The 11,904-nt window shown below is 33.6% G+C and overlaps 1 protein-coding gene across 2 annotated transcripts; it reads left to right on the forward strand.

Annotated features, from left to right (window-relative positions):
• The first annotated feature begins 611 nt into the window (after positions 1 to 611).
• LOC130046510 (multiple epidermal growth factor-like domains protein 10) lies at positions 612 to 11,331 on the forward strand. Of its 2 annotated transcripts, XM_056146145.1 has the most exons (7): positions 617 to 690; positions 3,100 to 3,243; positions 3,432 to 3,519; positions 5,046 to 5,183; positions 5,274 to 5,380; positions 5,811 to 5,926; positions 10,478 to 11,331. In XM_056146145.1, exons 3-7 carry the CDS (start codon positions 3,516 to 3,518, stop codon positions 10,638 to 10,640), a joined length of 528 nt encoding a protein of 175 aa, XP_056002120.1. In that variant the 5' UTR covers positions 617 to 690; positions 3,100 to 3,243; positions 3,432 to 3,515; the 3' UTR covers positions 10,641 to 11,331. The 2 variants fall into 2 exon arrangements, with proteins under 2 accessions (XP_056002119.1, XP_056002120.1); XM_056146144.1 differs by lacking the exon at positions 3,432 to 3,519 and having other exon boundaries at positions 612 to 690.
• The last annotated feature ends 573 nt before the right edge of the window (positions 11,332 to 11,904 follow it).

Raw genomic sequence — 11,904 nt, forward strand, 5'->3', positions numbered from 1 at the left:
TATCTTCAAATGCAAATTAACAAAGTTTCACAAATACACGGTTGATAATTATCTGCAGTTTTATGCAATACTTCTACAGTATCAAAATAATATTTGTTTACTGTTTATAGCTCAAGTGCTTATATAGAGCATTTTAACCTGTTGCAGACAGCTTGATCTGTATCACAGAAACTTTAATAGGAATTTAATTCTTGGTGGCAGGTACAAGTCCGTTCTAATTCATGTTTGAATACACCTATTCATGCGAGTAAACACTGCATCAAAGCACACCATTTTTGACGTAAATTCAATGGATAAAGTGAAAACATATTTGTCCAATTTCTTCTGCTATTTTTTTTTAAATGATATACTTTTTAAAAAAAAAATCATGCATTACTTCTAAATATTGCAACCAATATTGTTTATAAATACAGCGTATTTGATTTTAGAGTACATGGTAGATCACGACGGTGTGATTCACACTCATGCGATTCAATAAAGATTAATGAAATGTGCCGACAGATACCTTTCAGACCATTATGAGTTTGACAGTTTAAAACCCTGACCATTCACCCAAATCGTACAAAACAAGTCGGGTTACTGCTGGAAAAATTCGGTTTAAATTTACTTCCGTGTTTCGATCCCAATGTGTCGCCAACATGTTGCAAATATGGTTGATAATATTGGTTTTACAACTGTCCACAGCGTATGGTATGGTATCGTAAATATTTCAAATTCGTTGTGATTTGAGTCGACTTTCATTGACCTTTTTAAGTATTGTTTCAGTTTAAATTTTCAGTAATTATCAACGTTGTTAAATGCGTTTTCCATGTACATATATGCAATATACTTCTCTTCTTAGCCAATCCCTCATACTAAATATTGATATTTTTAAAAAACTACAGATTTATATCAAAATTTGTATACAATTTGTCGATAATGTATATCGATCAAATACATGAAAAATACGTTTAGCTGTATTTTACATAGTACATCCGTTTCAAAAAAATAGAACACATGCCTAAAAAATGCAGTGTTAATATCCATATGTTTTGAATTCATGAACAATGAAAATATGTTTATTTTCTATAAATTAAAGAAAATATGTTGTATTTGACTATTTTTAATAATTTCCCATCTTATGAATCATGCTGTAGGTTTCAAAGCGATGAAAATCCACATACAGTAGTCCAAATTTTTACTTCATAGCCTATCGTATCCGGAAAACTGAATTTTAACACCTTTAGATTTTTTTGAACATTCTTATATGTTCTACCTTTATACTCCGGCAATCATTTGAAATAAAAGTGGATGGAATAACGGATAGTTTAAGATCCCAATGACCCCTTCATGATAAAGATAACACATAATAGAAAACGGTGTCAAAAATTCCTATCACTACAAATGTGTTTACATTACTAAATTACAATTACAAGAAGTATTAATCGATGACGTGTCAAACACAAGATTGAAGTATGGAAAATTCTAACTACGCTGTGGAGTTTACTGAACGATGCGATTAATTTAGAATTAAAATATCATTTTTTAGTGTTATTGAGATGCAACATGAAGTTGGTCACGTGGTCAAATCCTATAACGCCGGAGGGACATTATAGTAGATTTCATCACGTACCAACTTCCAGTTATATTCCAATAACACTCAACCGTGATATTTTATTTCTTATATTTGTATTTTCTATTTTGATTTGTTTTTTTACCGAGCATCCATGACTATGTAGTAGATGACTGAAATAACGATCGTATAGCACAAAACACAGTTTCGTTAGAATTTCATCGAATAAATAATTAGGAACATTATCTAAGATAATATAAGACATATGCATTTAATTGCTAACGTTAAAAAAAGACGAAACCGGTGTAAATTAAAGTAATTTAAAGCGTAAAGTTAACTGAAATGATGTGGATTATTCATCCAAATTTTGTGGTCTCCTAGTTCCACAACACAGTGTACCATTAAGGCTGATGGTTAACAAGCTGTAATGTTGATAAAAGACAGAATGAGACCATGTGTGACGTCAGGTCCACGTTGTGACGTACATCATAATACAACTGTGACACAGGCAGATTTTATGCAATTTCTCTTTTTGAAAAAAAAAATGTTTTTCCGCGTCAAAAATTAAGAACTGTACAAATATATTAACCAGTTTTAAATCCTTGACAAACCCCGCTATTCAGACCGAACAACAAGTCACCGCACTACAGAAGAGTCACTTAAATTCTTGATAAGATATCAAGATTAATTTTATTGTGAAGTTTCATTCTCAAATTACATTTCTTAAATTTAAGAAATATTTTATTCATCAAATTTGTTGAATTAACGATGTATTTAGTTCATATTATCTAAACTTTATTTTAGCGTGCAGGTTCACATTTCAGGTCGCTGTTACAAACGCAAACTCCCCCGATGGATATTTCATGACTTATAGAAACAATGTAGGCCTAAACAGACGATGATTCAGTAAATTAATATAAATATAAGAAATTAATGACATTTTTGAGCTGTTGATGGTCAACATGTACAGATTCGGATTTGAAGCAAATTGTGTGACTCACAGCCAGTGCGATTCACATAATTTGTCACAACTCCAAATCTGTTCATATTGATCATGAACAGCTCTAAAGTGTTGTTCGATGATATGTCACAATTTAGTAGAAAATTCTTCAAATTCATAATTATCCTTCGGTAAGCGAGGGCACATATTTTTGACCAACCACACCCTACTAATGCGTCTCCCCCTGGATCTAAAGTGCGTGTGAACGTAAGCGACTCTACCCTTACTGATGTGCAAGTATTGTATACGTGTACTTACACGTGTCTGTGTGTTTCAGTTAAAATGTTTGCATTGTTTTCGAGGAATCGACCACTTAGAAGGATAGTTTGAATTTGTCAAAATTAAGAATACAATAGGACACATTGATAGCGAAGTGCTTGGAATGGACTATTTTGATTCCCTATGAACGCAATTTAAGTGTCTTACTGTTAGTGTGAATAGTTTTAAGGGTGTTCTCCATTTATGCCGTGTAACAATGTGTATGGGACGTGCATAAACGGATGTTACATTGGTGTCTAAGGAGGAAAACTTCTGCGTTTACTTTCAGAATGTTCCCCTGGGAATTTTGGAAAGAATTGTGAGCATACATGTTCTGAGAATTGTGTCAAAGATTCCACAATCTGTAAGGGGACGACGGGAGAGTGCACGAGTGGATGTCGACCGGGCTGGAGAGGACTGCAATGTGACATGGGTAAAGAAATAGTGCAATCTTTTAAATGCAGTTTCGCCTAAGAAGCACGCAAAATAATGTGGTGGGTGGGTTCATTGGTGAGGTTGTACGCCGTTTGGGCAATATATAAGCCATTTTATAGCTATTGTTATGAATTATGTTCAATATTGAAATAGTTTAGAATTTCTTAGTGAGCATTCTCTTTTTAGAAAATGAGGGAAATGGTCTTTTATGTGCGAATGGGCTAAAGATCCTTGATACGGGGCACCCTCTTAACGTCCAATCCGAAAGGCATGGGTAAGTTCAAGTTTAAAAAATGATATCAAATATCAAATATATGTTAACTCAGCAAGGCAAGTGTATTAAAGAAATTTGGTGATTTGGATGCATTCCGTTCTGTTTCGGTTTTATAGGCAAATGTTAAATAGTTAAAACACTTCAAATTATATAATACACTATGTCTAAAGAGGATGAAATTTCAAATCCTCAAATCCTTTATCAAAACACACAAATCATGATAAAAATTAGCACTAATTGCAATATCATATTTCAACAGAATAGAGTGTATCATTTGGTAAAATGTTTAACGATTGTTGAATGGTTGAGAAAATGTGTTGTATTTTATATCTAATTAATTTGCAACGCAGCCCACTGCCAAGCTATCGTTTCTAGTTTCAAAATATGACATAGTACGTTTTATTCTATGCATAAATATCATATACAAATTAAATTCATAGTATAGTCTCGGTAATCTATAGGTTAAGGCGTTCCGTTTTAAGTTTCATTCTCAATCGCTGCGTCGTATCAAACCTTGGTAAAAGAGGCGATATCATCAATGACAGTCAATGAGTTTGTGTTGCTTGTTATGCCTACTACTCCCTCCTGGGGCATACACCGCTGACAAGAGATCTTGAGTTGTTTCTATCCTTGGCTTTCTGTTCAAACTGCCTCCAGCTATATTCAATTTTCTCGTTGTCTGCATCAAAGTATCGGCACCCCGTGTTTCTCGACCGACCTCTGTTTTTCTTTCCTTGAGGATTCCGAGTCAGCGTTTGTCTCCTGATTTTTAACGCTGGCCCACGGAGTGTGTAGCTAATCCATTTACAGTGTTGTCCCAGAATCTTGTATTCTGCAGGGAGTTGATTAGTTTGCTACCAAAGGACTTTGTTGGTTAGGCAATATTCAAACGGAATTCTTATGTTACTATAGGCACGGATACGATCAAACATATTCATTGTTATGACAGTAGACTCCATGTAGAAGTCAACTTCACCTAAAATCTGTCTTTAAAGTTTTTAAACAAGCGGCAAATATTCAAATAGGACTTTAAAATGCATTCAACATGGAGCAGAAACTCAAAATTTACTGACAAAGTGGAACAGTATATAATCTCCTATTTTCTATTTGGAAATGAAATTTAAAAAGGTATGCCAGTGTTAGTTGCTAGAAAATCTCTTTCAGAGTATCTATTTTACTTAATATGATTGTCAATGATTAATCTAACGGTTATCAGGAAACAATTGGTGATTATAGGGCATGTGTAATGGTTAGTGTTTAGTTGTCAGACAGCCTGCACTTCCATTCGAGTGGAAAAAAAAATCGAGAGGGATGTTACATAATATATACTTTCCTATTTAAGACAACAGCCTATTGCCATGATTCCGTTGGTTGTCACTTGGACAGTAATCATATTGCAGATTAATAGCTAGCAGACGCTAAATAATCAGCTTGCAGAGTCCCGGTAATGAATTCGCTGACACGATACTACAGTTTCTATATTGATATGTATTGTCTAATAATTTGCCTTTACGGTTGTTTTATAGTATGCTCCTTGCAAAAGTATGGTAAGAGTTGCAGCCAGACATGTGGTAGTTGTCGCGACCATGAGATATGTCATCATGTGAATGGAGCATGTTTCAGAGGATGTGACAAAGGGCATAAGGGAATATTATGCAACGAAGGTAATACAAAGTGATGAACGTTTTATTCCCTTTGAAAGGTGGTACGTTTTCATAGATTACATATTAAAACCATTAAAAAATTTATTTCAGAATGTGAACCACAGTACCATGGATATAACTGTGCAGATAACTGCAGTACAGCATGCATCAATCAAACCTGTGATTCCATTGACGGAACGTGTTTCGGAGAACAGATGGTGGGTAATTGTTTTAACGGAGAGTGTTAAGTTAAGAGGACGGTGACCAATTGCGAATAAGGTCGAAAAATTAAATATACGAGGGAATATTCAATGGCGATAAGATCAAAATATACCTTTACAAACGTGTGTTACTCCTGCTAGATATTCATGACATTTACCTAATCTCAAAATGCGATTCAAATTATACATTTGTTGTTATCACACTACTGTGGGGTAACCTTAAAGTTCTAAGTAAATTGGCATTACCCCTATTCCTATTTTGAACTCATCAGCTGTTCAACTGATATGCTGACTGGTAATGTGTGTAAAAACGATCAATCTGGGATTGAAACAAACATAAACTGTTGAAAACTTAATTCAGTAATACATTGAAAATACTACTTGTTTGTGTTGAGCGTGTGTTCAATATCTACGATTTGTTTTCCAGATACAAGAAAAGAAATTTACATCTGAAGATAACATACTAGTGCCTATCATAGGCGGTGCCGTCGGCGTGCTGTCAACTTGTTTGCTGGTTGTTGTAATATGCTTAGTGCTGAGAAGGTAATCACTGTTCATCATGCCTACATTACAGCTGCTGCAAGTAAAATATATATGTACAAAAATAGTATCGTATACCTGTGATTCATCTTTTGAAATGGTGAACATTTTGTTGAAAATCCAGTATCCCTTAGCAGATAAATAAATATATATATATATATATATATATATATATATATATATATATATATATATACATACATCTGCACTTGCAAACATTTTTCTACAATACAACATAGTACTTTTTAGACATTCCCTTAATATTAAAGAGGTTAGCTCCTGGGCTTTTGAGCACAACTGCTCAGAATGCTACAACTAAGTATTTACTTGTCCAATAATGTTGCCATGGGTGCGAACATACTACACGTATAATGCCGTTGAAAAAAATGTGTCAATTTAAAGTTTCATTTGGTTTTGCAGGGACTATATTTTGTGGCGGAAAGATTGATTAATCAAAACGTTCTAAATCTTCGTGATATTACAGTTTCTGTTTCATCTAATATATCTTCTATTTTTATACTCATGTATATGTGTTTCAGTTTTATGATTTATGACTCAAGTGAATGATACTTGGAACTATATCAGATGTGGTTATTCATTAATTTGATTGATATTTCTACCCAAAACAACTCTGATTCCTTAAAAAATTTGAATTGATTTACTCCAAATTTTGTGTAAAAATGCAGTATTTTTGCCAATAATTTTAAAATATGATCCCCAACCCCTCCCTTATACGGAACTCAAACGAAGGCTTTGAAAATTGTGTGAAATTTTAGAAATTGACATTACTCCTAATTTATCTATTTAAACTTGATATAATGACTATTTTTCATGTATCAAATGCAAAAGATCCTTATCTATTCCCATTACGTGTATTTAACTCTTTTTACATCTGCATTGTTAGAAGACATTTATTTATTTTATGCAATGATTGATTTGTGTCTCTTACATAGTGTTGACACCAACAAACAAATCAAGTTTAAAGTGGACCTATACTCGGCCTACGTCACAATCAAATGTAAATGCAGAACCATGCGACCGTTTTCCGAGATGTGGTATTATAAAGATATCAGTTTGATTTTTACATGGCGATATGAATCTTATCAGCTGCGGTCAAAGTTTGTATTAAAAGGGGGGATAAAGATGATTCAAGCTTTAGAAAAAAATCGGTTGGAAAACAGACAACATTTTGGTGGATGAGGTCGTCCGTGAGGTATTTTGACTATCCATGTACATGTATGTAAAAGTTTTACAATGATCCATGTTTAACATATGAAATTACGCAGGCATCAGAAAGTTGGAGAGGCGGATGGGAAAGGGGGACCAATTCATTTTTCCACCAGCATCATGAAAATATTATTTCCTTTGGGGGGATCCGGGTTAAAATCGGCCCTCAGTACCCAATGCTTTTCGCAATAGGCGACTAAATGGGATGGTCCTTCGGATGAGACCGCAAAAACCAAGACCCCGTGTCACAGCAGGTGTGGCACGCTAAATTGCCCTACTCAAAGGCCGTGGGCGTCGAGCATAGGTCTAAGTTTTGCAGCCCTTCATCGGCATTGGTGACGTCTCCATATGAGCAAAAAAATTTCAAGCGTAATAATTGCTAACTCAAAACTATACAGCTGTTGAATCCAAATTATCACGAAGAAATGCATGGTAAGCTTGTGTAAAAATAAAAGTTCACACTTTACTGCTCCAGTGACCACAGATATCGTAGTTGTGTTCACTGCTCCAATGTTGCAGACATTGACACAAGCTTCAAACAACGGCTGCAAATAATTTGTTTTATTTCACCGACCGTCATAAATTTGTCATTTTTTCCTCATCCCCTCTCCTTTTAAAAAAAATTTAAGGGGGCGGCATCTCTATAACGCGATTAGTTCCTTATTGAGATTGCATCTACATAGATCGGCGTAAGTGGTGTATATGTACGTATATCCAATTTATGTTCATGCAAATGATTTCCTGATAAAAGATATAACACACATTACACACATGCATTAATCATAATAAGCAAAACTATCAAAATTCAGTTTGTTACTTTCGTTTTACATTCACAATGTGAATACCCTCTTCTAGAATTTGTTTTCAGATAAAATGTAAAATCTAATTCCAAATCACATGTATCTTATAATACTCATAGTTTAACATAGTTCAAATTATTATCCAAGGTTGGAAATATACTCAAATTTTACGTCATATGAAAATTTGACAATGTATAATTCAAGATTTTTTTTGGGGGGGGGGGTGTACTTGTTGTAGAGCTTATAGCTTTTAAAATCATACGTCAACATTTGATTTTCTTACGCAAGTCCTTTTTCTGAGATGATGATCTGTAAATTAAAAACAATTTATTCAAGGTTTAGTCCATAAAAAATGGAGGGAAAAGACCAATATTGACATCCAATGGCATTTTCAACAGTATTTGTTTCAAGATGTTTGGAATTGCAAAGTGTACATTATGAAAATAGTTATTCAAATTGATTAAAATAAATTATTAACTATCATTAAATAATGGGTATATAGTCAATGTTGCTTATAACAGCCCATTTGTTTGGAAAAATAATAATTATCAAGTGAAATAAGAAAAAATAAGGAAAAATACATTTTCATTAAAACTGATTATATGTCGATAGGGTACTTACTTTTGAGAAACAATGACAATGAAAATAGCATGTTAACATATATATTTTTCAAAGTTTATCTATTTCTGGTGTATATATCTATCTTATAAAGGCAATTTTTTCATGATCGAGTCCATTTAAGGCCGAGTATAGGTCTACCTTAATTGAATAAATTTTAAGTGCAAAACGGTCATGTTTAGACCACTGTAGCTTGATAACAAGCATTGCAACCCCAGTTTTACTTTTCAATTTCCTAATTCTCCTTTAACTTAGAAATTGAAAATATACCTACAATTGACATTACTTAATGTAAAACTTATACGGTACCAATTTTGATGCACCAGATGCGCATTTCGACAAATAATGTCTCTTCAGTGATGCTCAACCGAAATGTTTGAAATCCGAAATAACTATGAAGTTTTGAGCTAAATATAGCAAAAAAAAAAAACAGCGTACCAAAAACGTGGAGCCAAATTCGTCCAAGGATAAGAGCTATGCACGAGGGAGATAATCCTTAATTTTGAAATGAATTTCTAAATTTTATAACAGCAATGTCATCCAGTAAGATCGTCATCTCTCTCTCTCTCTCTCTCTCTCTCTCTCTCTCTCTCTCTCATCTCATACATTCGTACAGTTTTATTTTCAAATTATATATGCATGCATAGTTGACATACCTGTACCGAAATGGTTTCCCAATTTGCAAATCTGTAACACTCTGATCAGTAAACCAGACAGTATAAAAATTCAAACATAATACAGAGTAAATATTCTACCTCAAAACTTCTCCTGATTGAAGATGGTTGATCAGTACCGGCTAAGTGTGCCGCGGTCTGTACAATGAAGTTACAATGAATGGGTTTACTGCAGGGATACAAATGGAGGTTATAATTTTGTTTCATAGATTATTCAAATAAAGGAACATTTACCACTACTTACAGTATTTTTCACAAGTGTACACGCACATCTGCGGTTCTTTAGATATATTATGAGTAGATCCAAGTAAGGAGTTGTCCGCAGTCGATGCGTTATAATGGCGAACATACTGTCATGTGCATAAGTTACAGTGGCACATGTATTTATGTACAATGTACATGTATTTGCATGTTGCTTGAATTCAGTATGAATGCTACAAATTTATTATCTTTGTTTGGTGATATAGTTATGGCACTACTTGTCAGATAATGATTTAGACTTGTCAGATCTTACGTTAACTTTTCAAATGTGTTTGTCGACTTGTCACTTATTAATGTGTTTAATTATATTCAACATAAAACGTGTCCATGCCCAGTCTGCGTCATCCAGTGGACAACATATTTTTTTTCCGACAAGTCAACATAAGGATCTGAAAAGTCAACATAATCGACATCACCTTCCATCAAGTCGTCATAAGTATATGATAAATCAACATAATCACATGACAAGTCGACACGTCCGATAATTATGCTGACCTCTCAGAAATGTATGTCGACCTGTCAGATATTAGGATTAAAAGTTGATGACAGTAGCATCAACACGCTTTAATAACAAGATATTAAGTTCCTAGTTATGATCATGGTGATTTTTTTTTTCTGACGATCTGACATGTCGACATATAGAGCTGGCAGAAATGTGCCACTATACCTTTGCTCGTTTTATGCTATCAATTGGTAAAACATCCCCAAGCGTTTAGGAAAAATTTGAGATTTTTATTGTAATTGTAAGTGCGTGTATTTAAATAGTCTAAATGTATTGATCCAAAACCTTTGAAATGCTTTATTATTGTTCAATATTGTGTACTTTGAGCACTACATGGTGCTCTAAAACGTGATTTCATTTCTTTTTGATGTCCTATACCTTGAAATGGTAAGCAGTTTCTTTCAAAGGCGCCACATTACAAATCATCTTAAAAAATCCTTGTGTTTCAAATTTTTAATGAAATCTATTTCAGGAACAAAAAGGCGTTAGATGACGGAAATAAATTCCATCCGGGTGATTCTACCAATTGTCCCAAAGACGCAGCACTAAAAGTCCAAGACGATGGAAATGTGAACAATGTGTATCAAGAACTAAAAGAACTGAGTCAACCTTCAATCTATGATTCCCTTCATTAGAAGGACATAATATATGTCCGTTTTCACTTAGACGTAGGTTTCACTTCATTGACACATTTGGAAATATGTTGTATGTTGTACAGCATCCTCTAGTTTTACAACAAGACGCATACATTGTGTTCAATATATACAGTGTGTTTTCCTCTTTAAAAAAATACATATATGAATGTTGGGATAAAATTAGATTTAATCAGGTTTCGGGAAGTATAAGATTTTTGTCAAAATGTTTTACAACAGGATAAAATTAGACGAAATTCAAAAAAATATTGTTCGAGTAACTCTCTTAACTGCATCCGAGAGACACTATTGTGGTAGAATGACGTTTCGAAATTCAACAGTGGATATCAGGAGCTAGAAGAATTAAGTTCATCGTCAACCTATGACTTCATTCATTAGACGAAAAAATCTTTACACTCCATGTATGCTAGAATATGATCGTTTATGATGTATCACATGATGTACATGCATTGTAGTAAACAGGTTTTCTAAACATGTATAGTTTGCTAGGACATCCACAATGTTTACAACAACGTGCATGCACTACATTTGAAATCAGTATAATTCAAAGTATTTCTCTCTTACCAAGGTAGATAAATAGATAATAGTACATTTCAGCGAAGAATAAGATTTTGTAGAGCGATGAACGTTTCATATGGTTGTGTTTTTCTTAAAATTAAAATATTGTTCTGGTGACTATATTGAAGCTCTTCAATATCCTTTTCCTGAAACATTTAACGGAACGCAATTGTCAAATTTTAGAAATGAATGTCATATTTCTTTCATAACTCACAAGTGCACTTCTTATACTTGATTTGAGATTTATATAGTGAAAATGAAAGTTATATTAACTGATAAATAATTACCATCATTACTAGTAATTGATAATTCGAGACTATATCGTATATTGTAGCTATATTTATATATATAAATATATCGTCTAACTCACTTGGGATTAAGAAAGCCAAAAACAAGACACGGGTAACATCTAGTAGGATATTAGACTTGGACATGTGGGTAGAATTTTTGAATCATTATAATGGAGTGACTCTATTTCGGTTCTTCTGGTGGTTTTGGAGTTTTCTTTCAGAAAAGATGGGTCTATGGTAGTTGGCCGCAGCGCTGGACAGAAATAGGCATATTAAGCGAAATGACATTTTAGAGCTCTCCCAAATAGTGGTAGCCTTGTCCGTATGGGAACATTAGCTAGTCAACTAGAAAATACTATTTAATGTTGATAATCAGGCAACAATACAAATAATCAACA

The sequence above is a fragment of the Ostrea edulis genome, chromosome 8 (assembly GCF_947568905.1).
Source record: "Ostrea edulis chromosome 8, xbOstEdul1.1, whole genome shotgun sequence".
Classification (NCBI taxonomy): domain Eukaryota; kingdom Metazoa; phylum Mollusca; class Bivalvia; order Ostreida; family Ostreidae; genus Ostrea; species Ostrea edulis.

Excerpts from the sequence above, each read along its gene's own strand:
- LOC130046510 (XM_056146144.1), top strand. The coding sequence starts at position 639 with ATGTTGCAAATATGGTTGATAATATTGGTTTTACAACTGTCCACAGCG. Across the intron at positions 5,184-5,273 it reads GGGAATATTATGCAACGAAG|AATGTGAACCACAGTACCAT; the intron begins GTAATACAAAGT and ends AATTTATTTCAG. Across the intron at positions 5,927-10,477 it reads ATATGCTTAGTGCTGAGAAG|GAACAAAAAGGCGTTAGATG; the intron begins GTAATCACTGTT and ends AATCTATTTCAG.